Below are 25,654 nucleotides of genomic sequence, written 5' to 3'. Positions count from 1 at the left end.
TAACAGACAATTGCACGGCCGTGCGACGCTGTACCCAAACGAATTTGACGTCCTTTTTTTCCCACAAACAGAGCTTTCTTTTGGTGGTATTTGATCACCTGTGCGATTTTTTGATCATGCGCTATAAACAAAAAAAGAGCGACAATTTTGCAAAAATAACAATATTTTTCACATTTTTTTATATGAAATTCCCCCCAAAAAAAATGTAAAAATCAAAATTTTTTTAAAATTTTTGGCCAATTTGTTTTCTGTTACCTATGTTTGGTAAAAAGATCACAATAAGCGTATTTTGATTGGTTTGCGCAAAAGTTAAACATTGTAAACATTGTACTCATCACCTTCATTTTAATAGTCTTACCTGGACATCCCTGTTACAGTAGTTGTGCAGCTAGTCTGAATAAGACTGTGCTGTTCAAAAGGCCCCAGAGTTATGCAGGCCATAGATGGTGCAATTTTTTTTTTTCTGCAACAAAGAAATTTGCAAGATTCCCCCTACAACACAGACAGTGCTAAAAGAGGAATCCCTTCTACTGAGGCAGCGTGTTCTCATGGAGTGTGGGGGATGGTTTTGGTAAGCTGTCCCCACCGGGAGAAGACAGTAAAAGGCTGGTTGTACCCAAGTTGATCGATTTACTTGGTACATTCAGCCTGCCCATACAAGATTCAAATCTTGGCTGGTTCAGCAGGAACCATCTATGACCGGCCTTAGATGCAGTGCTGTCAATAATGTCACAGTTCTGATCAGAAACACCCACTTTTATTCTCTGCAACAAAAGGCAATATGAGAAAGCTTGTCTTAAAGTGATATTAAAGTCAGAAGCTTTTTTTTTTAATCTTAATGCATTCTATGCATTAGGATAAAAAGCCTTCTGTGTGCAGCAGCCTCCCTAATACTTACCTGAGACCATCTCTATCCAGCAATGTTGCAGGAGTGTCTTGGCTGCCCGAGACTCTCCCTCCTGATTGGCTGAAATGACAGCGCAGCGCCATTAGCTCCCCCTGCTGTCAATCAAATTCAGTGAGTCAATCAGCGGAGAGAGGGGGGTGGGGCCAGGCAGCAGCTCCGTGTCTGAATGGACATAGGGAGCTGCAGATTGGCTTGGGTATCCCCATAGCAAGCTGCTTGCTGTGAGGGCATTCAACAGGAGGGAGGGGCCAGAAGAGCCGAAGAGGGAACCAAGAAGAGGAGGATCTGGGCTGCTCTGTGCAAAACCACTGCACAAAGTAGATGAGTATAACATGTTTTTTATTTTTAACCAAAACAAAACGAGACTTCACAATCACTAAGAGGCGTGTGGTTATTACTTAGCTAAGCCAGCATAGAGCACTGCAGGGTGAGAGGAGGAAGCAGCATTTTCAGATAAGGGAAAAAAAAACATATCTGTAACAATTCATAACATATTGGGTACAAGACTAAAGAAATAATAGGGTGGGATACTTAAATTGGGCCTTAAAGCAGAAGTTCACTTTCTCAATCAACATTGGCAATTAAATCCTTAAAGTAGAACTATAGGCAAAACTTGGATAGAGTAAGAGGGGGATTTAACGCTTGTCAGATTTTTTTTTATCGCCATCTGTGTCCCTTTAGTTTCCTTATACTTCCTGTCCCATAGCCAAACAGGAAGTGAGAGGAAATCCCTGCAAATTAAGGGAATTCCTTGGGAACCCCCAGGTCACCAGAACAAGTGTCCCCATTGGAAGATTTTCACTACTTTTCTGAAGACAACCCAAAATTTGGGATTTTCTTTTACTTTCATTTTCAGTGATAGTGGTGAACAAGACAAATAGAGAGGTGAATCTCCTTAATGGGGACACAGACAGCAATAAAAACTGACAGAGGGTCTGATCCCTCTCCACTCTGTCCAAAATGGGAAAAAAAATTGCCTTTAGTTATACTTTAAGCTGCTAGCATTAATAAATAAAATGAGGTTGAGGGATTGTAAGAGGTGCATGAAAGTCAGCCAGCCCCCAGCCTGATGTACTCACCCTCCAGTCTGTCACCAACCAAATAAAACCTGTCTCTTGGTACAAAGAACAGGGGTTTAGTTTTTGGTGGATGCAGTTTTGATTTGACCCTAGTGTTTTCCGTATACAGGGATGGAGACCAATAGCATGACCTGCTTGTCTCATATAAAGTCCCAAAGGAAATTAGGGATTTCAAAAGGCAGTGTGCTTTACAGGCCATGCCCTATACATAAAATCCCTTCCTATCCATATACTGCATCCACCAAGGGGATGGAGGTGTAATGCTTTTCAGCTGGTCGTTTCCAGTTTGCACCATGGTTATATTATAACCTAATTATTTGAGCTTTTGAGACAACAGCCAGTCGTGCATGGGGATGGGTTGGGGGAGGTTGGGCTGTCTCCCTCTCACCTGTTCCCCATCCACCCATTAGCGGCCTTGTGCCTCCAGTGTGAGGACACTAAATTAAGAGTGTAGGACTGCAGATTTAAACAGGGTGCCGTGAAGTGGCTCTGCAGCTTTCACATGCGTTTGCAAATGTGTGTCAACTAAACCCCTGTTCTTTGTACCAAGAGACAGGTTTTATTTGGTTGGTGACAGACTGGAGGGTGAGTACATCAGACTGGGGGCTGGCTGACTTTCATGCACCTCTTACAATCCCTCAACCTCATTTTGTTTCTCGTTATAGGGATGGAGACGCCGGGCAACACCAGCTTGGGTCTCATCTAAAGTCCCACCTAGTCCAATATGTTTAAAGCAACCAGGGATGGAGACACCTTGCTTACAGCTTGGTGCCTCATCTAAAGTCCCACCGTGCGATTTTCGTGCGTTTTTGGTGGATGCAGTTTTGATTTGACCCTAGTGTTTTCCGTATACAGGGATGGAGACCAATAGCATGACCTGCTTGTCTCATATAAAGTCCCAAAGGAAATTAGGGATTTCAAAAGGCAGTGTGCTTTACAGGCCATGCCCTATACATAAAATCCCTTCCTATCCATATACTGCATCCACCAAGGGGATGGAGGTGTAATGCTTTTCAGCTGGTCGTTTCCAGTTTGCACCATGGTTATATTATAACCTAATTATTTGAGCTTTTGAGACAACAGCCAGTCGTGCATGGGGATGGGTTGGGGGAGGTTGGGCTGTCTCCCTCTCACCTGTTCCCCATCCACCCATTAGCGGCCATGTGCCTCCAGTGTGAGGACACTAAATTAAGAGTGTAGGACTGCAGATTTAAACAGGGTGCCGTGAAGTGGCTCTGCAGCTTTCACATGCGTTTGCAAATGTGTGTCAACTAAACCCCTGTTCTTTGTACCAAGAGACAGGTTTTATTTGGTTGGTGACAGACTGGAGGGTGAGTACATCAGACTGGGGGCTGGCTGACTTTCATGCACCTCTTACAATCCCTCAACCTCATTTTGTTTCTCGTTATAGGGATGGAGACGCCGGGCAACACCAGCTTGGGTCTCATCTAAAGTCCCACCTAGTCCAATATGTTTAAAGCATTAATAAATAGATAGGAAAGTATATACATTTTCTTGTTTTACATGTTTTTTTACATTTCTTCCGGGACTTCCTGGTTGATGTCATACATTCCAGGAGTCTTCAGGAAGGGAGGAGAGGAGAAGGGGGTTTATCAGCTAAGCACACCCTCCTGCCTGCATGCTGGAGTTAAGAGCAGGTGGATTTCAGGACTAAAACTCTACATGAATCATCTGCCCTTACTCAAGATGGCCACAGCCAGAAATGCTAGGGGTATTTGTCAAGGTGATTCCTCAGCAAAATAAAATATGGAGATATGAATAAATGGGTGAGTTTGCTTTGAATATTAAAAATGTATTAAATAGCATTTTCAGTTTGCAGTGCTTATTGTTGTGCGGTGTAGTTTAGTTTGGCTTTAACTCTCAGCTTCAAAAACATTTGGAATAGAGGAACGGTTATCTCATATCCCTCCACATAGCCACTACCTTGGTTATTATAAATAAATTGCTGACTGAAACTCTAACAATGGAAAAGGTAGTACAGCTAATAGTCAGGAAAATGAAGCTGAAGTGCCCTGATTTCACCAATGACAGGAAAGATGAGACATGCACAAATAACAAAAAAGCATCACGATTCAGCTCTCCACAAAATAACCTGAACTGAAGCAAAAAGAAATTAGGTTAATTGAAAGTACTTGTAGCCAATCCATGGTCATGGCCCCAGGAGATAGAAAGGAACAGCATTTCGATGTTTAGATAACTCTGAAATAAACAGCCTTGTAATGAGTGGTGGATGTACAATGACACGCACAGGTAATTGTCTCACAAGTAATGATGGAATAATGATCTTTAGGGACAATCATAAGAAGAGAGGCTGGGGAAGAAGATTGAAAAGCTTCAAGCAGCCTTGAAGTAATTCTAAAGGCAGAGTGGTTGCTCCTCTGAATAACAATGTGGAAATATCCTTGCCCACTATCACTGAGTGCAACCAGATTCCAAGCAACAAAGAGGAGATCCCTACTCCTGAAGCTGCCTTTTACCATCCTCACTTGAAGGACATAGCCGACCAAATACCAGCCCTCGATGAAAGCACTGATATCCTGCTGTTACTTAAGACATCTTAAGGGTGCACAAAGTTTGTCATCAAATCACCAGGCACCATATGCTCAGTGCCTGGATCTAGGCTGGGTCATCATAGGTAATGTCTGCCGAGACAAGGGCAGAAGGTCTTACTTAGTCTCTTCCTTTAAAACACATGTCCTGTCTAATGGACAAACTACTTGTTCTGCACAACGACCCCATCAATATAATGTGAAAGAAAGACTGTTTGAAAGAGTTGCACAATGACACATCAATCAAGGCAATAGGAAAGCTCTTAATTCCTGGGATGACAACATCGGCAACACAATGTTCGAGGTAACCACTAAGGAGAATGAGTTGGCGGCTACCATGGAAGACAAAGAATCCTTGAAAACCATGAGTAAAGAGTTCTACCAAGATGATTCCAACAGTTGGGTAGCACCTCTACCATTTCGTACTTCAAGAAAGAAACTACCAAACAACAGAGGACATGCAGAATCACGATTTATTTCTTTGAAGCGCAGTTTGAACCAGAAACCTGAAATGAAAAAGCACTTTGTGGACTTTATGCAGAAGGTGTATGAGAGAGATCTTGCCGAGCCTGCACCTCCTCTTAAGGAAGGAGAAGAATGTTGGTATCTACCATGCTTTGGTGTCTACCATCCCTACAAGCCTGATCGGATTAGGGTGGTCTTCGACTCTAGTGCTCACCATGTAGGTGTCTCCCTCAGTGGCAATCTTCTTACTGGGCTTAATCTGAACATAAATATTTAAGGAGTTTTACTTTGCTTTAGCCAAGAGCCTATTGCTGTTATGGCTGTCATTCAGCAAATGTTTCACTGTTTCATTGTCCGTGAAGACTACAGAAACTTCCTCAGGTTCCAATGGTACCGCAATAATGATGTCAATGATAAAGTCATAGACTACCGGATGAAGGTACATGTTTTTGGTAACAGTCCTTCTCCTGACGTTGCAATTTATGGACTGAGGAAAACAGCTCAAGAGGGTGAGAAGGAATTTGGATCTGATGCACGACAGTTAGTCTAAAGGAATTTCTATGTAGACGATGAACTCAAATCTCTGCCTACAGAAGAAGAAGCTATTGACCTTCTCACTAGAACCCAGAACATGCTTGCCACTGCAAACTTTAGACTTCACAAAATCATCTCCAACAGTGACAAGGTCATGAGAGCCTTTTCTTCTGATGACTATGCTGTCAGTTTGAAGTGATTCCAATTAGGATCTGACCTCTCCGTTATGCAACGCAGTCTTGGATTGCTTTGGAATGTTCACACATTCATATTTCAAGCATTAGCCTGTGATAAGCTCTTCACAAAGCAAGGAGTTTTGTCTACAGTGAACAGCATTCATGATCCGTTGGGTTTTATAGCACCTCATTCCTCTCACATAGGAGGCTCTTGGGACTGCATGATTAGAGTTGCAAGAAAAATCCTGGACTCCATGCTATTGGACCAGAAAACTTCCCAGCTTACACATGAAATCTTAGTCACTCTACTTGGAGAGGTGTCTGCTATAATCAATGCAAGGCCACTGATCCCTGTGTCTTTAGATCCAGAGTCTCCAGTATTGCTCACTGCAGCCACTCTTCTTACCCAAAAAAATGTAATATCCACTATTCCCACCGAGGAACTTGATTACCCTAATGTTTACAAGCATCAATCAAAATGGGTTCAACATCTCGCTGATGGGTTTTGGAACCGCTGGAAGAGGGAATACCTTTCTAATCTTCAAAGTCGCAGTAAATGTCAAACTAGCAAGACCAACCTACAAATGGGAGACATAGTTCTCTTGAAAGACACAGATTCCCATTGCAACCATTGGCCTATGGGTCTTATTACAAAGACTATGCCAATTAACGATGGAAAAGTACGGAAAGTAGAAGTTAAAGTGATGAAAGAAGGTTCTGCACACCTTTACTTCAGGCCTATAAAGGAACTAGTACTTCTTTTGCCCAAAGAGGAAGACAAGTCTCACAAGTTACCAACTTGATTCCAAGGGAAGTGAGAAGGATTGGTGCATGTTGTTGCCTTCCCCTCTGAAAATGGATTTTCTTTGTCACAGCCTGGACCTTCGAGACAAACATCTGCAAGTTCTGTGTTAATCTTTGCATTGTTTTGTCTTGTTCTTCCCTTCCCTCTTGTTTTGCAGGTGTTCCTGGAAAAGAATCATCATTATTATTATTATTATACAGGATTTATATAGCGCCAACAGTTTGAGCAGCGCTTTACAATGTGAAGGAAGACAATACAGTTACAATACAGTTCAAAACAGGAGGAACTAGAGGGCCCTGCTCGTTAGAGCTTACAATCTAGAATCATTTACTTATATTTGGATTTGGACTAAAGTTTGTTAATAATAGAAATAATAGATTTCGATGGGGAGTGTCATGTTTCACATGCCTTGTGATACACCTTTAAATGTTATATGTATTCTCCTGCCCCTGGTTCCACTAATTTTTCATGAATCCATGCTGATTACTACTAATAATACCGTTCTCATTACTAAAGTCTTGTATGTAGTCTTTTAACATCCCCTCGAAAATCTTGTAGACTACTGATGTTAGGCTGACCGGCCTATAGTTACCCGGGATATATCTCGGCCCTTTTTTAAATATTGGTACCATGTTGGCTTTTTTCCAATCAGCTGGCACCACACCCGTCTGTAGACTAACCCTTAAGATCAAGAATAATGGTCTGGCTATCACCTGGCTGAGCTCTTTAAGAACCCTCGGGTGCAAACCATCCGGTCCCGGTGATTTATTTATGTTAAGTTTCTCTAGTTTAGTTCTAAGTCTATCTTCTGTTAACCATGGGGGTACTTCCGGAGGTGTATTATTTAATTTAGCATTACAAGCTGGGTTAGTGTAGCCCCCCCAATTATTTTGTGAAGACTGAAGAGAAGAAATTATTTAACACTTTCGCCTTCTCTCTGTCCTCTGTGGCCAGATTCCCTTTGTCGTCTTTTATGGGGCCAATGTGTTCTGGCCTCGCTTTCTTACTATTTATATACTTGAAGAATTTCTTGGGGTTTTTTTTACTCTCTTCCGCTATATGTTTCTCGTGTTTTATTTTCGCTGCCTTGATTTCGCCTTTACATTTCTTATTACACTCTTTGTAATGCTTGAATGCTGCCAATGACCCCTCAGCCTTGTATTTTTTGAAGGCCTTTTATTTAGTTTAAATATGCATTTTTATGTTGGAGTTTAGCCACCCAGGGTTTAGTTTTGCTCTTTTAAATGTATTTCCCTTTGGAATGCTCTGGCCAATCCCCTGCTCTTGAAGCACTCCCATTTTTCCTCCGTGTTCTTTGTTCCCAGGGTTCTATCCCATTTGATATTTTTTAGCAAAGAACGCAGTTTTGGGAAATTGGCTCTTTTGAAATTCAGTGTCCTTATATTACCTGTGTGTTTCCTGTTACTATGATTAATACTAAAACGTATTGACCTATGGTCACTGTTTCCTAAGTTGCCCCGTATTTCTATATCCGTGAGCAGTTGGTATTGTTGGTAATCAGTAGGTCTAGTACCGCATTGTTTCTTGTCGGTGCGTTAATCATCTGACCCATAAAATTGTCCTTCAAAACATTTAGGAACTGCCGAGCCTTGGATGAATGCGCGGTTCGTTCTGCCCAGTCTATATCTGGATAATTAAAGTCCCCCATTATAATGACATTTCCCATCCTTGCTGCCACGCCAATCTGTGAAAAGAGGTCCGCCTCCCCTTCCTACCTCTGGTTGGGGGGCCTATAGCATACGCCCAATATTACTTTCCCCTTAGTGCCTTCCCTTTGAAGTTCTACCCATAGGGATTCTACCTCATCCATAGCTCCATTATTAATATCATCCCTCATATTTACCTGTACACTGTTTTTAATATACAGACATACCCCTCCCCCTTTTTTACCTTCACTATCTCTGCGATAAAGGGAATACCCCTGAATGGTCGCCAGCCAATCATGAGAGCTGTCGAACCAAGTCTCTGTAATCCCCACAAAATCTAAGTCCTCCTCATACATCAGCAGCTCCAGCTCTCCCATCTTGTTGGCCAGGCTTCTAGCATTGTATACAAACCTCGTAATTTTGACCGGATGCAAACTATATCCTCGTTTGATGTTGTTTTTAGGCTGCTCTTGTGATCTTTCCTCTGAACACCCTACCGCTAATATCCCCATTTGTGCCCACTGAACCTTGCTCTCCACTGGCTAATTCTACATCTGTACCCTCCCCCCCATCACCTAGTTTAAAAGGCCCTCTAACTTGTTGCCCATCTTCTCACCCAGTACGGTTGCAATCTGTCCCTACTAAAGAGCCGGTAGCCAACTGAGAAGTCGGCCCAGTTCTCCAGGAACCCAAAACCATCCTTACTACACCAGCTCCTCAGCCACTTGTTAACTTCCCTAATCTCCCACCGCCTCTCTGGTGTGGCTCGAGGTACAGGTAATATTTCTGAAAATACTACCTTGGAGGACCTACTCCTCAACTTAGCTCCTAAGCCCCTGAAATCGTTTTTTAGGACTCTCCATCTCCCTCTGCCTATGTCATTGGTACCCACGTGTACCATGACAGCTGGGTCTTCCACAGCCCCACCCAGTAATCTGTCCACCTGGTCCGTGATGTGCCGAACCCGAGCGCCCGGTAAATAACAGACAGTTCTTGACTGTCAGACGGTCTTTGTGACAGATTGCTCTGTCTGTCCTTCTAATAATTGAGTCCCCTACCACCAGAACCTGTCTTTCCTTTCCCTTTCTCCCACCCTCACTGGAGGAGTTCTTCCCCTGGCAGCTAGGGGCATCGTTCTGCTCCAGCAATGCTGGTCCCTGACTGGTTTCCCCAACATCACGCAACAGGGCAAATTTATTGGGGTGCACCAGCCCAGGACCGACCTCCTTGCCTTGTTCCCTTCTACCCCTCCTAACTGTCACCCTTCTACTCTGCTCTGATGCCTGCACCCTTGTATCTCCACCCTCCTCTGTGCAGGCCCCTGCCCACACCTGACGGGTATGCTCCCAGCACTCCTTCAGGATGGACATTTCTCAGTGTTGCCAGTTGCTTCCCTAGATTAAGGACCTGAGCTTCCAGGGAAGCAACGTGCTTACATTTTGTGCAGTGGTATTCGCCCTCAATCGCCTGATCGAGGAACATGCCACAAAATGTACCCTGAATCGCATCTCCACACCCACCGGGCATTGTACCCACTAATGTAATCTGATGGGGATTCAGTAATTTAAGTCTGTCCTGTGTGGCTGTTTTCTAGCCTCCTAACTCTAATTTCTTACCTTCTGGTACTCCACGACACTCACTGACACTCACAGGCACTCACTGACACTCACTGACACTCACAGGCACTCACTGACACTCACTGACACACACAGGCACTCACTGACACTCACAGGCACTCACTGACACTCACTGACACTCACTGACACTCACAGGCACTCACTGACACTCACTGACCTTGCCCATCTTTCCTTGCCTGCCGGACTGCATGCTCAGATAAGGGTTTTGTATGGAGTTTGGGGGGGGGCACAAGCTGTTCTTTTTGCTGCACTTTTCTTTGCTGGCATTATTTAGTTTACATTCATCTGTCAGCGGGGAAGTCCACTGACAGCTGATGAGCCATCAGTTGTTAAGGACGCAGCGGCCGGCCTCCCAGGATAATTTTTTTTGACTGATCCAAATTTGTAATTGGTTAGAAAACAAATATAGGAAACAAAATTAAATGAATTTGAACAAAATTCATTACTATTTAAATCAGAAATTTGGATACATAACCAAAAATGAGTCCAAATTTATAGTCGACCGAAAGGAATTGCACGTCTAGTTTCTCTGTCTACTCCCTCCAATATACTTGTTTACAGATGGCCATACTCTATGCAATCTGCTTGTACAATCTCTGCACAAATTTTTTTAGATTCACCTAACTGTGGAATAGGATGACCCACCTAAATAATATATTCAATTTATTCTCAATATATCAAACCAGACAGGCTCTTGCACTACATAGCTGATGGTAGATCTAAAGGAGATTGTACAGTCAGAAGAGCTGCGCCAGCACTCCCAGAAGAGTGCTATGACATGTCAGGAGAGAGGGGCAGAGATGGGGAACAAACTCTTCCTGGAATAATAAATGTACTAGAATCTTCAAAGGCACATTACAAATAAAGAAAATAATTTATTGAAAAGCAAAACACTACAAATAAGCATTTGAAATACAATTTCTGTGTCTTTACAAATAATTGTGTAATTTGGTGAAAAGGTTAATGTATTTTGACAAGGTATAAATAAAAATTGCTGGCCACTCTTAAAGCTAAACTCTAAGCAAAAAAGCTATATCCACAGATGAATTACATACAATTTATCAGAGCTTTTTTTACCTGTCAAAAGAGATGTACAGTATCTCACAAAGGTGAGTATAACCCTCACATTTTTGCAAATATTTAATTATATCTTTTCATGTGACAACATTGAAGAAATTACACTTGAAATTACACTTGCTACAATGTATAGTAGTGAGTGTACAGTTTGTATAACAGTGTAAATTTGCTGTCCCCTCAAAATAACTCAACACACAGCCATTAATGTCTAAACTGCTGGCAACAAAAGTGAGTACACCCCTAAGTTAAAATTTCCAAATTGGGCCCAATTAGCCATTTTCATTCCCTGGTGTCATGTGACTCGTTAGTGTTACAAGGTCTCAGGTGTGAATGGGGAGCAGGTGTGTTCAATTTGGTGTTATCGATCTCACTCTCTCATACTGGTCACTGGATGTTCAACATGGTACCTCATGGCAAAGAACTCTCTGAGGATCTGAAAAAAGAATTGTTGATCTACATAAAGATGGCCTACGCTATAAGAAGATTGCTAAGACCCTGAAACTGAGCTGCAGCACGGTGGCCAAGACCATACAGTGGTTTAACAGGTCAGGTTTCACTCAGAACAGGCCTCACCTTGGTCAACCAAAGAAGTTGAGTGCACGTGCTCAGCGTCATATCCAGGGGTTGTCTTTGGGAAATAGATGAATGAGTGCTGCCAGCATTGCTGCAGAAGATGAAGGGGTGGGGGGGTCAGCCTGTCAGTGCTCAGGTCATACACTGCACACTGCATCAAATTGGTCTGCATGGCTGTCGTCCCAGAAGGAAGCCTCTTCTAAAGATGATGCGCAAGAAAGCCCGCAAACAGTTTGCCGAAGACAATCAGACTAAGGACATGGAGTAGTGGAACCATTTTCTGTGGTCTGATGAGACCAAAATAAACGTATTTGGTTCAGATGGTGTCAAGCGTGTGTGGCGGCAATCAGGTGAGGAGTACAAAGATAAGTGTGTCTTGCCTACAGTCAAGCATGGTGGTGGGAGTGCCATGGTCTGGGGCTGAATGAGTGCTGCCGGCAATGGGGAGCTACAGTTCATTGAGGGAACCATGATTGCCAACATTTATTGTGACATACTGAAGCAGAGCATGATCCCCTCCCTTCGGAGACTGGGCCGCAGAGCAGTATTCCAACAAGATAACGACCCCAAACACACCTTCAAGACAACCACTACCTTGCTAAAGAAGCTGAGGGTAAAAGTGAACTGGCCAAGCATGTCTCCAGACCTAAACCCTATTGAGCTCTGTGGAGTCCCCTCAAACAGAAGATGGAGGAGCACAAGGTCTCTAACATCCACCAGCTCCGTGATGTCGTCATGGAGAAGTGAAGGAGGACTCCAGTGGCAACCTGTGAAGCTCTGGTGAACTCCATGCTCAAGAGGGTTAAGACAGTGCTGGAAAATAATGGTGGCCACACAAATATTGACACTTTGGGACAAAATTGGACATGTTCACTTAGGGGTGTACTCACTTTTGTTACCAGCAGTTTAGACATTAATGGATGTGTTGCGTTTTTTTGAGGGGACAGCAATTTACACTGTGATTCAAGCTATACACTCACTATTTTACACTGTAGCAAAGTGTCATTTCTTCAGTGTTGTCACATGAAAAGATATAATAAAAATTAACAAAGTATACTCACTTTGGTGAAATACTGTATTTCTGTCCCTTCATTTCTGAGATTTACACAGCTCTGACTCATAGCACAGCTCTGTCAGGAGGGTAGGAGAGCTGATTTTATTCTGCTTTATATCTACAAGTGTAAGGCCAGCAATACACAGTTTGAATCTCGACCAGTTCAACAGGAACTGGCCGAGAATCGATCCGGTAATGGACAGGCTGAATGTGCCCAGTTGATTGATCGATCAACTTGGGTACAACCAGCCATGTGGATTTTACTTTTGTACTAATTCTACAATTATCGCTAGCGCCTCCTATAGCCGTTAGTGATAAACACTGTCTTCTCTCAACGGGGATGGCATCCCCCCCCGCGGCGAAGATGACAATTGTTGATTCTCCTGTCAGCACTGTCTATGTTGATGGGGGAATCATGAAAAAAAATTTTCCTGCAACCCGTAGTTGCAGGAAAGGAATTTGCACCATGTATGGCTGGCCTAAGTCTTGTTTCTCCCTCAGAAAGTGACTGGACAGTGAAAAGAGAAGCAGCAGACAGAACCTTATCTCCCTATTACCCTGCTCCCTTCTTAAATCAGCATGGTCCTTTTTAGCCAGTGAGCAGGCAGCATAATTAGTTTGCTCCTTTTGCTTTTCCCTCATCCCTCCATCTGAGCTCTGCTCTTTTGGAATTGGGAGATGCTAATACCAATTCAAATTCAGGTACTTACACTTATAGGTATTAATTAATTTTTATTAACAAATGAATTAGTGGTTTTAACTCTAAAAAGAAAAAAAACATGCTCCTGTTCCTTTAAGGCAGGAGATATAGCACAGTTCTTTTGTCGTGTCAATTTTCCATTCTATGCTGTACAATACCTGGTTGATCCTGTCTGTTCCTGTCTTCCCCTGTTTAAACTGACCATGTTTATCATGGCTGCTGATCTCTAATAGCTTGGCCAGATTATGTGCCTCCATCATCCAGCTATCTCCTCAGCGTCTCTGCATCTCCTCCCTCTCTCCCTATCTCATCGGTAGTCTGTGTGTGAGCTGATCTCCTCTAATTTTCCCTCCCTCCCCTCCCCTCCCCTCTCTCCTCTCTCCTCTCCTCTCCTCTCCTCCCCTCCCTTCCTCTACTCTCCTCTCCTCTCTTCTCAATTCTATTTCTTACAGCTGCTCGAGTGCTTGTAAAGTAAAGAAACACATACTTATTACTTTGATCCCCTCTCTTTTACGTCCCTGTTCAGTACAGTGTGTTTTCCTAAAATTATAAAGCTAAATACCTTCTTTGCAAAGTCCTGCTGTGTAAACACATGACATCCCTCTGCTAGCTTGCATTCATCATAGGGGAATCTTAGCCCCTCCCACTGTACTCACTTACATCCAAAGGAAAGCAGGTCAAATGACAGCACAGAGGGGCTCTGCAGATAAGGTATTTAGCATTATAATTTTAGGAAAACACACATGCTGTACCGAACAGAGACCTAAAACAAAGAGGATCAAAGTAATTACTACATGCGACTTTACATCCAGTTTAATGAATACAGAACTCTATCTGTGCATTTTATATTTGCCTGGAGTTGAGCTTTAAAGTGATACTGAAGTTTTTTTCTTTGTTTAAAAATAGCAAACATGTTAAACTTACATGCTGTGTGCAGTGGTCTTGCACAGAGCAGCCCTGATCCTCCTCTTTCCGAGTCCATCGCCAGCACTACTGTCCCTTCCCTCCTGCCAAGTGCCCCTACAGCAAGCAGACTGCTATGGGGGCAGTCACTGCTCTGTTTGTCCACTCAAGACGGAGTCCACTCTGCCCTGACCCCTCTTTCTCCTCATTGACTTACTGACTTTGATTGACAGCAGCGGAAGCCAATGACACCTGCTGTGTGTCTCAGCCAACAGGAGGAAAAGGACAGCCAAGTCTCTTGTGCAACATCGCTGGAACGAGATGGGGCTCAGATAAGCATCAGGGTGGTTGAGGGGGGCTGCTGCACACTGAAGGTTTTTTCATCTTAAGATAAAAAACCTTCAGCCCTTAGAACCACTTTAGGTAATAAGGTCTGATTACTTTTTCGCTATCAACTATATCTGAATCTAGTCTAATCAAATGAATGTCCAATGCACTAATAGTCTTGCTCCAGCTACTAGATTAGCTGTCCATGAAAACCAGATCTCTCTGATACTGATGTGGATAATTTGTCACTTTGGTTGTTTGGATAATCTGGTAGATGGTAAATGCTGTCATTACCAACAATTCAAATTGTGAATATTTGACAAAAAGTTTGTAAAATGGAGGGTATCATTTTTTTATTGTCTGTCCCGCAAAAACTGCTCAAGACTCCCACACCAACCCTATGATAATTACTGTATATGCCTGTAGTTCAGCTTAGATAACTGGCTTGTGAAATTGCAGATACGGTAACAATATTAAAAGTGCATATAACCAAAGTTAGGTGTGGAAAATTAACAGATAATTGTCATACGCCAGTACAGGATCCTTTTCCTAAATAAGAAAATACAAAAAGGAGCAAAAGTAATTTGATAAAGTAACAATATTCAACAAAGTAAAAAATATGGCTTATGAAAAAATAATATTTTATTTTACATGTCTTCCCTAAAATATATTCTTTCTATTTGGGTTTAGGAAGTAAAAAATGTTGGCATCCTGCAGGACTATTAAGCAGTATGCTAATGCTGGCCATATACCATATACCAAGATTTGATTTCCCTGACTGACTTCATGGCAGCATATGAATGGATAGGTTCTGCCCTTGCTCCTACCTCGTAGGACCCCCAGCCCATTCATTTCGAGGCTGATCCAATCCAGGGCGTTAAAGCCCAGCTTTTTGCTGTTGCATTTATGGGTTACTGATGCGTAAAGGGTTTAAGTAAGCTCTATGCATGTGTGTTGCAGCTGGCATTTGGGATTGCTGCACTGCTGAATGCAGGTCTGTTCCCAAGAGTGACACCATGGCTGTGCAGCTGTCTGATATACTGTATATATTCTGCCTGATGTTAGTGCCTCCAAGCATGCATGCTGCATCTTATTTTCTCTCAGTGATGGGTCTTTAGATCTTACACAGTGGCTTGGGGTGAAATGAAGACAACTGCCAGGACCTATGTGGGATATTTGAAGTCTAAGGCTGGCAATACATTATACAATATTCTTGTACAATTTTATTTTTGGATTTACCAAAACCATATCAGGTCAAACCTAAACACTTTCAATTTGTATGAAATCAGGCAGGTCCTTGTACTAAGTAAATCTAAAGGAAATTGAATAAGAAAATTGTATCATGTATGGCCAGCCTAACTCCACTTTTGTTAAAAAGAAAAAATGCATTATGATGTTGACAGTTCCCTTGGGTAATCAGTGTACATTGCAGAATACTATTGTAAATCTGTTGCAGATTACCACCTTTTTTTTGTTCTAAACAAAACGTTTTGCTTTCTGCAGGGTTTGGATTAGTACTGCTTGGAGCTTCAGTGCCGGTTCACACTCTTGCGAGTGCCGCGATCGCATGTAATATCGGCAGTGTTGGGGGTAACTAGTTACAAAGTAACTAATTACAGTAACTAAATTACTTTTTTTGGTAACTAAGTAAAGTAACTAGTTACAATACTAATATTGGTAACTACACTACTTTACTAGGCTATAAGAAGTAACTACACTACTTTACTAGGCTATAGGAACGCGCTTTCCTGCGTTACCCAAGCCGTGCGATACAATCGTTATTTCGAAGAATAGAGAGGGATGAAGTTTATGACTTTTTGTTGCACTTTATGTTTTATTCTGTTTTTTTCAGGTTTTGTTCTCATGTTTCCCAAAGCCTGTGTTTATACAATAAACTCTATGCAGAAAGAGTGTAATGTATCTTCTTCTACACGGTCAATTAAGAAAGAGGAAAGTAAAGTAATAAGTAGTGAAGTTACTTTTCAAATGCAGTAACTAGTAAAGTAATCTCATTACAATTTACAGAAGTAACTAGTAACTAGTTACATTTTTTGAGTAACTACCCCAACACTGAATATCGGAGCGCACTGCTCCTTCATTACATGCGATCGGATGTGCGGTGCGAATTCAGCCATACCCTTTGTATGGCTAAATTCGCACTGCACCCGCACAAAAGTCGCACATGACCCTTTTTTTCAGCCGCATCAGGATCGGATCGCACAGTGGTTCACACTTGTGCGATCCGATCCTGTGCGAACTGTAAAGATCGCACTGCGATATGCGATCAAACTGGGGGTGTCGTTAACATTTCATTGACACCCCCTGCGTATCGCATATGGCAGTGTGAACTGCCAGATGTGCGTTTGCGATGCGGGAACAGGCTGCAAATTCGCAGCCTTCCCGCATCGCATAAGTGTGACCCGACACTAAAGAAGGGGGCACACCCCCAAAGCTTGTCCCACAAAATTTGGATGCTAGTGCAAATAAAAGATAATGTATCATGGGCAGACAGTAATCAATTGTTTATTAACAACCTGGTGTGGGAAGCTGCAGTGTCAGCCTCCCTTTAGCAGTAGTTAGCCCCTTAGGGGTTTATCACCAAACACGCTAATTCCTATTGTATTTAATTTATTTAAGAACAGCTTTATAAAAACTACAGTGGCTGCAGTTTGAAATAGGTATATTTTAATATCTTTAAATTACTAGATGACTAATGCCCAGTACACACGATCCGAAAATTGGACGACGTTCCGTCCGTTTTTGTTTGGTTGCTAGGAACTCTCAATTATATTCGCAAATGGGAGAGGTTACTTACGATACAAATTTTCTTGGACGATTATCCAAAAGCTTCCAGTATGCGCAACCACGCTGTAGTGTGTGAGGGGAAATGATGTCTACTGCTCATGCGCTGTCTACTGCTCACCATTTTTTTCGGACGAACAACATACTGATAATACGATTATCGTACGATGTGTTATAATACGATTAAAAATGTTATGCTTGCACGACCGGATAATATCGGGTGAACTGTCGTGATCGCCTCTCATAAGCTGTGTTCTAACGATCGGATTATCGTCCGATCTTTTCACAAGCGTTATTTTTCGTCCGATTTTCGGATCGTGTGTACGGGCCATTAGGTAGCAGTTGTACATATTATGTTCTTAACAATGTGGACTTCTTTAGACTTGCTCATTATCCCTGTTTGTCAGGGATGTGATTTTTACTGTGAGAGGTCCTTGTGCAGCCTGAAGTCTGATCCCTCTATGCTGCGACTGGTCTATGCAGGTCAGGAGCTGGTGGATGCTAGCGCCTTGATTTCTGTTATTTCTTCTTGGGTTGTCTGACCTTCTGTTGGCCTCCTAAAGCTGTGTACTATTTACCTCCTTGTATTTCTTACTGGCAATTTGCTACATAACAATTTGCCTACTGTCCTAAACCATGAGTTTGTCACCTCATCCCTGTAGCCAGTTATCTAACACTGGGCCTATGCCACTCATGGCTTGGCATAAAGAGCCCTGCATGAATCCTGTTTTCTTCAAGCAGCCAGGGATAAGGAGAATTACTCCTAAAAGGTTGTCATATTCATTAAACACATGGTCAATACACTCATTCTGTGCAGAGGTTATCTATATTGGCATTGGCAACATCCAGTTTTCCTTCCAGAACCAGTCAACTAGTCTCAGAACCTTCCCAGGCAAATCCACCCTCTTCAGACTCTTTCAAAGAAGAATATTCAAATGAAACCCTGCTTTGTTCAAGCAGTTATTGATTTAGATGATGTTGACCAACTTGTGACAATTCATTAAGTATGTGGTCAAGACACTATAAAGGAGTTGTTTGTGTGATGGCCATGCAAACTGGGCACCCCAAAAGGTTGTGTGAGAGGGCAAGGCAGCCATGTTATTCACAATTCCTAAACACTGGTACATATGGGCCAATATTGGGTGGTTCAACAGAAATCGGCCGACATTCAGCCCGTGTCTACAGTAGCCTGCCCGACAGAAACCGGTGTAATGACCAGTTTTTATTGAACGGGCATGCTGGAAAACCAACATCTGTTCAACACTTGCAGCCAATGGCTGCAAGCACTGACCGGTGTGTTCTGGCAGGGGGCTGCCCTACCAGGCTATCTGAAGCTTACTCACCTGCTGGGTTTAAAAAAGATAAATAAATAAATAAATGTGTGTACCAGGCTTAAGTCAGTCATCACATTTTGTAACAATTGGAGACACCTAACAGCAGTGATCCCCTCTTTACATAATCCCAGGAAGGCTTTTTTTACGATTAATAAAAGTGTAGCTGCCTTCCAAACACCCTTATCAGTACTTTGTCAGCATTAGCATAATCTAACACATTCCACCGATGAGTTTCACTCCAATAGCTATTGCTACTATATGGTAATTCTCTCGGTATACCTGTCTGTGGTAACAGTGTGTATTACGGTCATAATTTGTATTGCTAATATTGTGAACATTTGATATTTAACAATAAAAATATGTGGTGGCAGAGTAAAGCGTTAACTGTGTACTTGACAAAATCCAGTGATGTTCGCTTTCAGTCGGCTGTCACCTACTATAGATTGTGGTCCCGTAAGCTGGAAAATCTTTGTGCAGGGTGAGGCCGAGAGGGCTAGTGTTGCATATCAGTGACAGCACAGTGTGAGTTTGACCAGCCATTTGTCACAAGTTGGTCAGGGTCTGACACCTTGTCTGTCACAGTTTAAACTCACTTTGTGCAAAACCAGTAAATTTGCAGAGCTAGCAACTTAAAGTAGAACTATAGGCAAAACATTTTTATTTTGGACAGAGCATAATTTTTTATTGCCATCTGTGTCCCATTGCAGAGAAAGAGAGAGGAATATCATGCAAATTTAGGGAATTCCTTGGAGCCCCCCAGGTCACCAGAACTAGTGTCCCATTGAAAGATTTCCCCAATATTACTTTTCCGGGGAAAACCCAACATTTGGTATTTTGCTTTAATTTCACTTTCAATGATAATGGTAAACATGACAAACAGAGAGGGTGAATCTCCTTAACGGGGGCACAGACAGCAAAAAAAACTGCCAAGCATTCTCCCCACTCTATCTCAAATAAAAAAAAAAGTTTTGCATTTAATTATACTTTAAGCTACAAAGGACGTTTTTGGTGTTGTGCCCAGTTTCGGTATAGTTCTCCCTGCAAGTTGGATTACTTAGAATGGCTAGTTCCGTTCACAGGATGAAAGGCTACCAGAAGCTTACTCACTAACTCTGGTTTCATTAGAGATTTAGGCAATCTCTTTGTCACTTTTTGGCAAAATCATAGTGAACTATACATTCAGATTTATTGTTGGATATAAGACTAAGGTTTGACTCCTTTGGAAGTGATAGCAACATGCTCAACCAGGAGCCATGATGTTTTGGTTATATATGCTTTGACTTGTGTTGCCAACTGTTTCTAGCTGGCAATTGCTTCAGCATTTATTTACTTTTGGCCATTTCCAGGAACATGTGGGACAACATGGGCCTCCACCTTTATGGCTCACTGTGGAGGCAAGCTAGCACCCTTATCCGGTATTTGTGGTGCCAAAGTTTGGTTAGCTAAAGTATCCCACCCTTGTTTGAAGCTAGTTATTTCCAATTTGTGTGCTGCCAATGGCATGAAGTTAGTCAGGCAAAACAGAAAATTCTTATCAAATACTTACCACAATTTTCCTTCCCTGATTAACTCCATGGCAGCATAGGATCCCTCCCAGTTGTTGAGTAGTCTAATTATGGAACACATGGACTGGATCAGCCTCAAAATATATGGAAGAATGGTCCTATGAGGTAGGAGTGAGGGTGGAGCCTACCCATTTGTATGCTGCCATGGAGTTTTTCAGGACAGGAAAATTGTGGTATTTGATAACAATCTTCCATTTTTGCAATATTAATGTAAAGCTTTACAACTTTCCTATGTATGACCAACTTAAGTTTATCACTTAATAACACAGTACAAAGTGCAATGATAAGGTGCCCCAAAAGCACTTAAGCTTCACATTTGTTAGCTGTGTAGTGTTAGCAGACTGGTGGATGATTATGGCTGATGGGTTATAAGGGTTACAGCACTTTTTTCATTGCAGTTTTCTAATGTAATAGTGCTGCTTGAGGCAATTCTAATGTGGCACTTACTCTAAACAGCAGGTAACTTAAGGGGCCTGTAGGCTTAATAACTTTCTGGGCTCACAGATCCCCTACTAAGAATTACCATACAGCTAACCGTACATTAGTGTGATAATCGCTAGGAGGAATTTTCCTCACATTTGGGAAGAATTCCCCTTACAGATAGTTGAAAAGATCATAGGTGTCAGTGGTTACTCATATGAGAGGCAGAAGTTGCTCAGTGCTCAGTGCTCAAGGGACCCCTATAAACCCTATAAACCTCTAGAGGAACCCTAGAATTCCACAGAATTCTGGTTGAGAAAGGCTGCTTTAACGTGTCCCATTATTACCAAAAACGAGGGTGGTCTATAATATTATCGATCATTCTTGACACTGGCCCTGCTCTCCATTTCTTTGTATGCTATATTGTAGACCCGACACACTGTGTGAGGATGGGTGGTGGCTACTAACCAATAGAAAAACATGTAGTGTGTTGGAAGGTTAGTAACTATATTACAAAGCTTTCTAGGTTTGAAGGTCCTGAGATGTTCTACAGGGGAGCAGAAGCAGGAAAATGTAACCCAGATATACCTCTCATTAACAAAAAAAGACAATTTAGAATTTCCCCCCAAGATTTGCTTTCCTTTCAAGTATTTGCTTTGCTCAAGTTTTAAAAAAAACCTTTCAGTGTAGATTGCTTTAGCGATAATTATCTGTGTTGATGTCCAGAAGAAAAAAGGGCTTGTACCTACTTTGAAGGCATAAGCATTTTCCCTTCACCATGTCTTGCAGCCTCCTGGGTTGTTTTGACATCCTTCTATGTTGCTGAAGAAGCAGTCTCTGAGACAAGAGGATGGCATCTGCACTTTAGCCCTTTCCTGTCCCCCAAGAGTTCCTTCTAGTGGTGGCCATGGAATGCACAGCAATATGCATAGTAACTGGGAGGCTGCAGGCCAGGGTGTTGGGTACCGATTTCTTCAAATAAGGCACAGCGTCCCATTTAGTTTTTCTATACAGGCTGCAAGAACAATAATATCTAAAGCATTTTTACTGAAAGTTGCTCATATACCTTAAAAGGAAAGAGATCAATACCATACTGAAAAGAACACCAATGGGTATAAGTCATTGGAAAGTACAATGATTAGCCTTCATTTGGTTGTAATTTTAAAACAAACAATGTCAATTTAAACTATTCATAACATAGCTTTGTAAGCAACCAGACATCAGCTTTCAGATGTTCAGTGTGGTCAGGCATTACAACTAGTTTACAAGTGGTTGCTGGGATTTATTATTCTTTATTGCACTTTTTACTATGTTATGTAGTATATAAATGGTTGCTTAATTACAGCATGGTGATATCTTGAATCAGAGCCCAAAATCTTTCAAAAGCAGAACTTAGTATATTACTATTGGTGTCTCTTCACCATTTCTCAGTTGTCTATGTAATATTAAATCTGAGGAATGCTGGGCCTCTTTTATCTCCAGCTCTCTCTGTCTCCTCCCAAGGACTCCCAGGATCCTGACAACAGGCAGAGCAATGTAAGGGGCCCTCACTTAACTGAGTCACTTCTGTGCATGCCACTTCCAGAGTGCTGACACCAACATGGGCGGCAGGGACCACATGGATCTTATTGGCTGCCCTCTGACGCAATAGCAAACAGCGAAATATCTTCCGGAAACCCTTCCGGAAGTGCTTAGAGACCAAAGCATACACCACTGGATTAACACAAGAATTTGCATAAGACACCAGATGTGACAGAATACGAAGGGCATATGTAAAGTTATTGAGGGGGAAGTATCCAAACCAGACACATAGAATGACCAAGTGGTGGGGAAGCCAACAAAGGCAGAATAAGACAGCAACAATGATGATCATGCGAGTCACTCTTCTCTTTGCTCTCTTGGATTCTGACATATCTTCAATAGGGTCTACAGATGTCCAAAGGTATCTGATAGTGCGTGCATAAGTGAGACTGAGAATCAGCACAGGAATGACATAGCTGAAGACAAAAGTACAAAGGTCCATGGTCTTGCGATGGTAGATTTCCCAGATTGGGTGGCAGACAGTTAGATTAGACAGCTGAAACTCTTGGTAGTAGCTAAGATAAGGTCCAGAAAAGATCAAGGACAAGCTCCAGATGAGAGTGATAGCCATCAGGGCATTCTTGGGAGTGCGCAGTTCCCGGGAACGCAATGGATAACGTATTGCAAGATACCTGAAAAGACAATAACGAATAATTCACTGGTCAATATTTACATAACTTTTCCTCCTATATAACTAATACTGTAGTATTGTTTGTATTACTTTAATTGATAGATCTTCTGATGCATATATTTTCTATGCTTAATGGCTCCAATACAGCACTGATAAAATCTCAAAATTTCCAAAACACAATAAATGCCAATAAAATGTTTCTCTGGAATATTAAAACTGGATTGTGTCTGGATAGCATTTTCTCTGAGTTTTAAACAAAATGATCTCTAAAAATTATGAATAATGCTAGGGGAGTGTAATATTTATTTTAGTACATGTAATTGTATTGTTCTACAATTTTGACCACTGGCACAATGATACACTGCTCATTTACTTGCGTTTCATCACAGGTTTAAACAAAAGTCTGGTCTCCATCTGTGTTTCTGCATGATAATATTTAACTATAAGTTCATGACCATGCCAACTGATTTGACATATTAGTTATATCTTTGAAGGACACTCATTACATTTTGATGTACACAATTAATGGTTATTGACTGATATAGGAAAGGTGAAATACTTTTGGGCAGGTCTCTGACCACTGCATCGGTACCATTCACTATTAGCACCTTAGGAGGATGCTTTCCATCCATGGTAGGGGCGCTCCAGTTCCTTGTGAAACTTAGACACCAGATTACCTGACCTTAATAGGAGGTGCCCCCAACCTCTGTGAAGGCAAGCTAAGAATTGTAGAGTTGTTGAGTTGAGTAGCCAAGGGTTGCTGTTGGAGTAACAAGAAACAAGTATCTAAACCAAAGGATTAGGTAGGCATGTAGTCAAAAACACAGCCAATGTCAGAGCAGCTGAAGTTCTAGCGGGGCAAGAACTTCAACAGGTTAAGATTTATTAGCAAAGGAAGGAGTCAAACAAACAAGGAAAACAAGCCACGAATACAGGAACAGAAACTTGATAATGACTGGGGAGCTAGGTACACACTGAGAACATGATAATAAGAAATGAGAACAGGATAATGGAAATCAGGATCAGACCAATGCATACCCTAGAGACAGCAGGCAGCAAGATTAAATGCGCTAGTGACCTTTTAAACAAGTACTGGGCAATCAGAAGGAATGCCCTTAGCCAAACCAGTGCATGTGCACAGCCCATCTGAAGAGATAAATAGAGCAGGCACAGTTGCACCAGTAGGTCCTCTTGTAAAGTTTCCATATCCTGTATCAGCTTTGTGTCATCAGCATACACTGAGATTAAGGTATTTATTACAAATTCTATATAGTCTATGAACGAGTCAAACAAAATTGGTCCCAGGACAGAATCATGGGGGTACCCTGTTTACAAATCCAGGTCATTTGGAAAATGCTTGTAATCACCACCATCTGGATTCTGGATGCACTCCCTCAACCAGTTTTCTATCCAGGTACATACAATATCATCAAAAGAGAAGTATGACCAAAGCTTTTTGACCACACTTCTCTTGTGGGTCACAGGAATGCACTTACTTGTGCTCTCTCTTAATTTCTAAATAAGTGTTTATGGGATACTCAAAAATTGGAGTAAGAATAAAAGACCAATGGGCCCCTACAACTCACTCAGCGCTATGGGGATAGAAATTATGTTGCCACTTTCCAAAAGGGTTAAATAAATACAATACAATGTATACAACGTATAAAGCAGCTGCTATAAATGGCAGGTAAATAGAAATAGGTGTATAAATAATTCAAACCAAGGTGTTCCCTTAATGAATACATAAACACTAGCAGTGCATATAGGACTCAGTATGTACAGTCCCAAAGATCAGCCAGATAGACCACCCCTCATCAAAATATCAATGTAGCAGTCTTTGAGGTGAATCACTCTTCAGTGCTCAGCATATGTGGGATGATGTGCACCTTCACCGCACCTCTGTGAACCCCCTTAGTAGTACTCATGTACCCTCAAACCATGTACTTTAGGTTAATACTCGGCAAGACTCCTAGGACCAGTCCATTGTGCAATAACCGACCATAGACCACTTGTCACGGACAACCAGCGATCCTTCAGAAGTCTCTCAATAACCGCAGTACCATGAAATCATAATGGGGAACTCATAGTGTATACTGTACAGAAAGGCTTTATTGCATGAAATAATCCATAAAATACACTCACGTTTTTTGCATAAAAACACACTAAGGGGGTTCACAGAGGTGCGGTAAAGGTGCACATCATCCCATATATACCGAGCACATATATACCGAGCACTGAAAAGTGATTCACCTCAATATACCAAAGACTGCTACATTGATATTTTGATGAGGGTAAGCCTATCTGGCTGATCTTTGGGACTGTACATACTGAGTCTTAAGGCCCCTTTCACACTTATGCGACGCAATTTTATCGCGATTTTGCAACGCGATTTTGACGCGACTTTGCCGCGATTTTGACGCGATTTTGAAAGCAATGGCTATGGCTATATACCTCAAAACGCATTAAAATCGTGCCAAAGTAGTGCAGGAACTACTTTGAAGTCGGTGCGACATCAAAACGGTCCAAAATCGCGGGAAAAGTCGCACTAGTGTGAAAGGGGCCTAAGTGCGCTGCTAGTGTTTATGTATTCATTAAGGGAACACCTTGGTTTTCATAAAACCACATTGATTACTAATAATGATACTATTTTCATCAGGAAATTATTGGATATGGTCCCTTCTCATTTCTTCCAATAGTTTACATACTATTTGATGTTAAGCTGACTTGGCTGTAGTGTCCATGTATAAATCCTGTCCCTTTTTTGAATGTGTCAACCCCTATGTCATATTTCCTGATGGTGGCCAAATCCCCAGCAACAGAGGCATAACTGCAGGAAGAAAACATATG

The 25,654-nt window shown here is 41.9% G+C and overlaps 1 protein-coding gene across 1 annotated transcript in view; it reads right to left on the bottom strand.

Moving 5' to 3' along the window:
- Nucleotides 1-21,596: 21,596 nt before the first annotated feature.
- The window catches only part of GALR2 (galanin receptor 2), a 73,083-nt gene continuing 69,025 nt past the window's right edge, over nt 21,597-25,654 (bottom strand). Inside the window, exon 2 of the mRNA XM_082272638.1 lies at nt 21,597-22,808. Coding sequence (XP_082128764.1) covers nt 22,031-22,808 — 778 coding nt within the window. The 3' untranslated portion in view covers nt 21,597-22,030. The remainder of the gene's footprint in view (nt 22,809-25,654) is intronic.

Source organism: Pelophylax lessonae (genome assembly GCF_965119305.1).
Source record: "Pelophylax lessonae genome assembly, chromosome: 11".
NCBI lineage: Eukaryota > Metazoa > Chordata > Amphibia > Anura > Ranidae > Pelophylax > Pelophylax lessonae.
The sequence above is the reverse complement of the archived record's forward strand: the minus strand, read 5'-3'. Positions and strand labels throughout refer to the sequence as shown.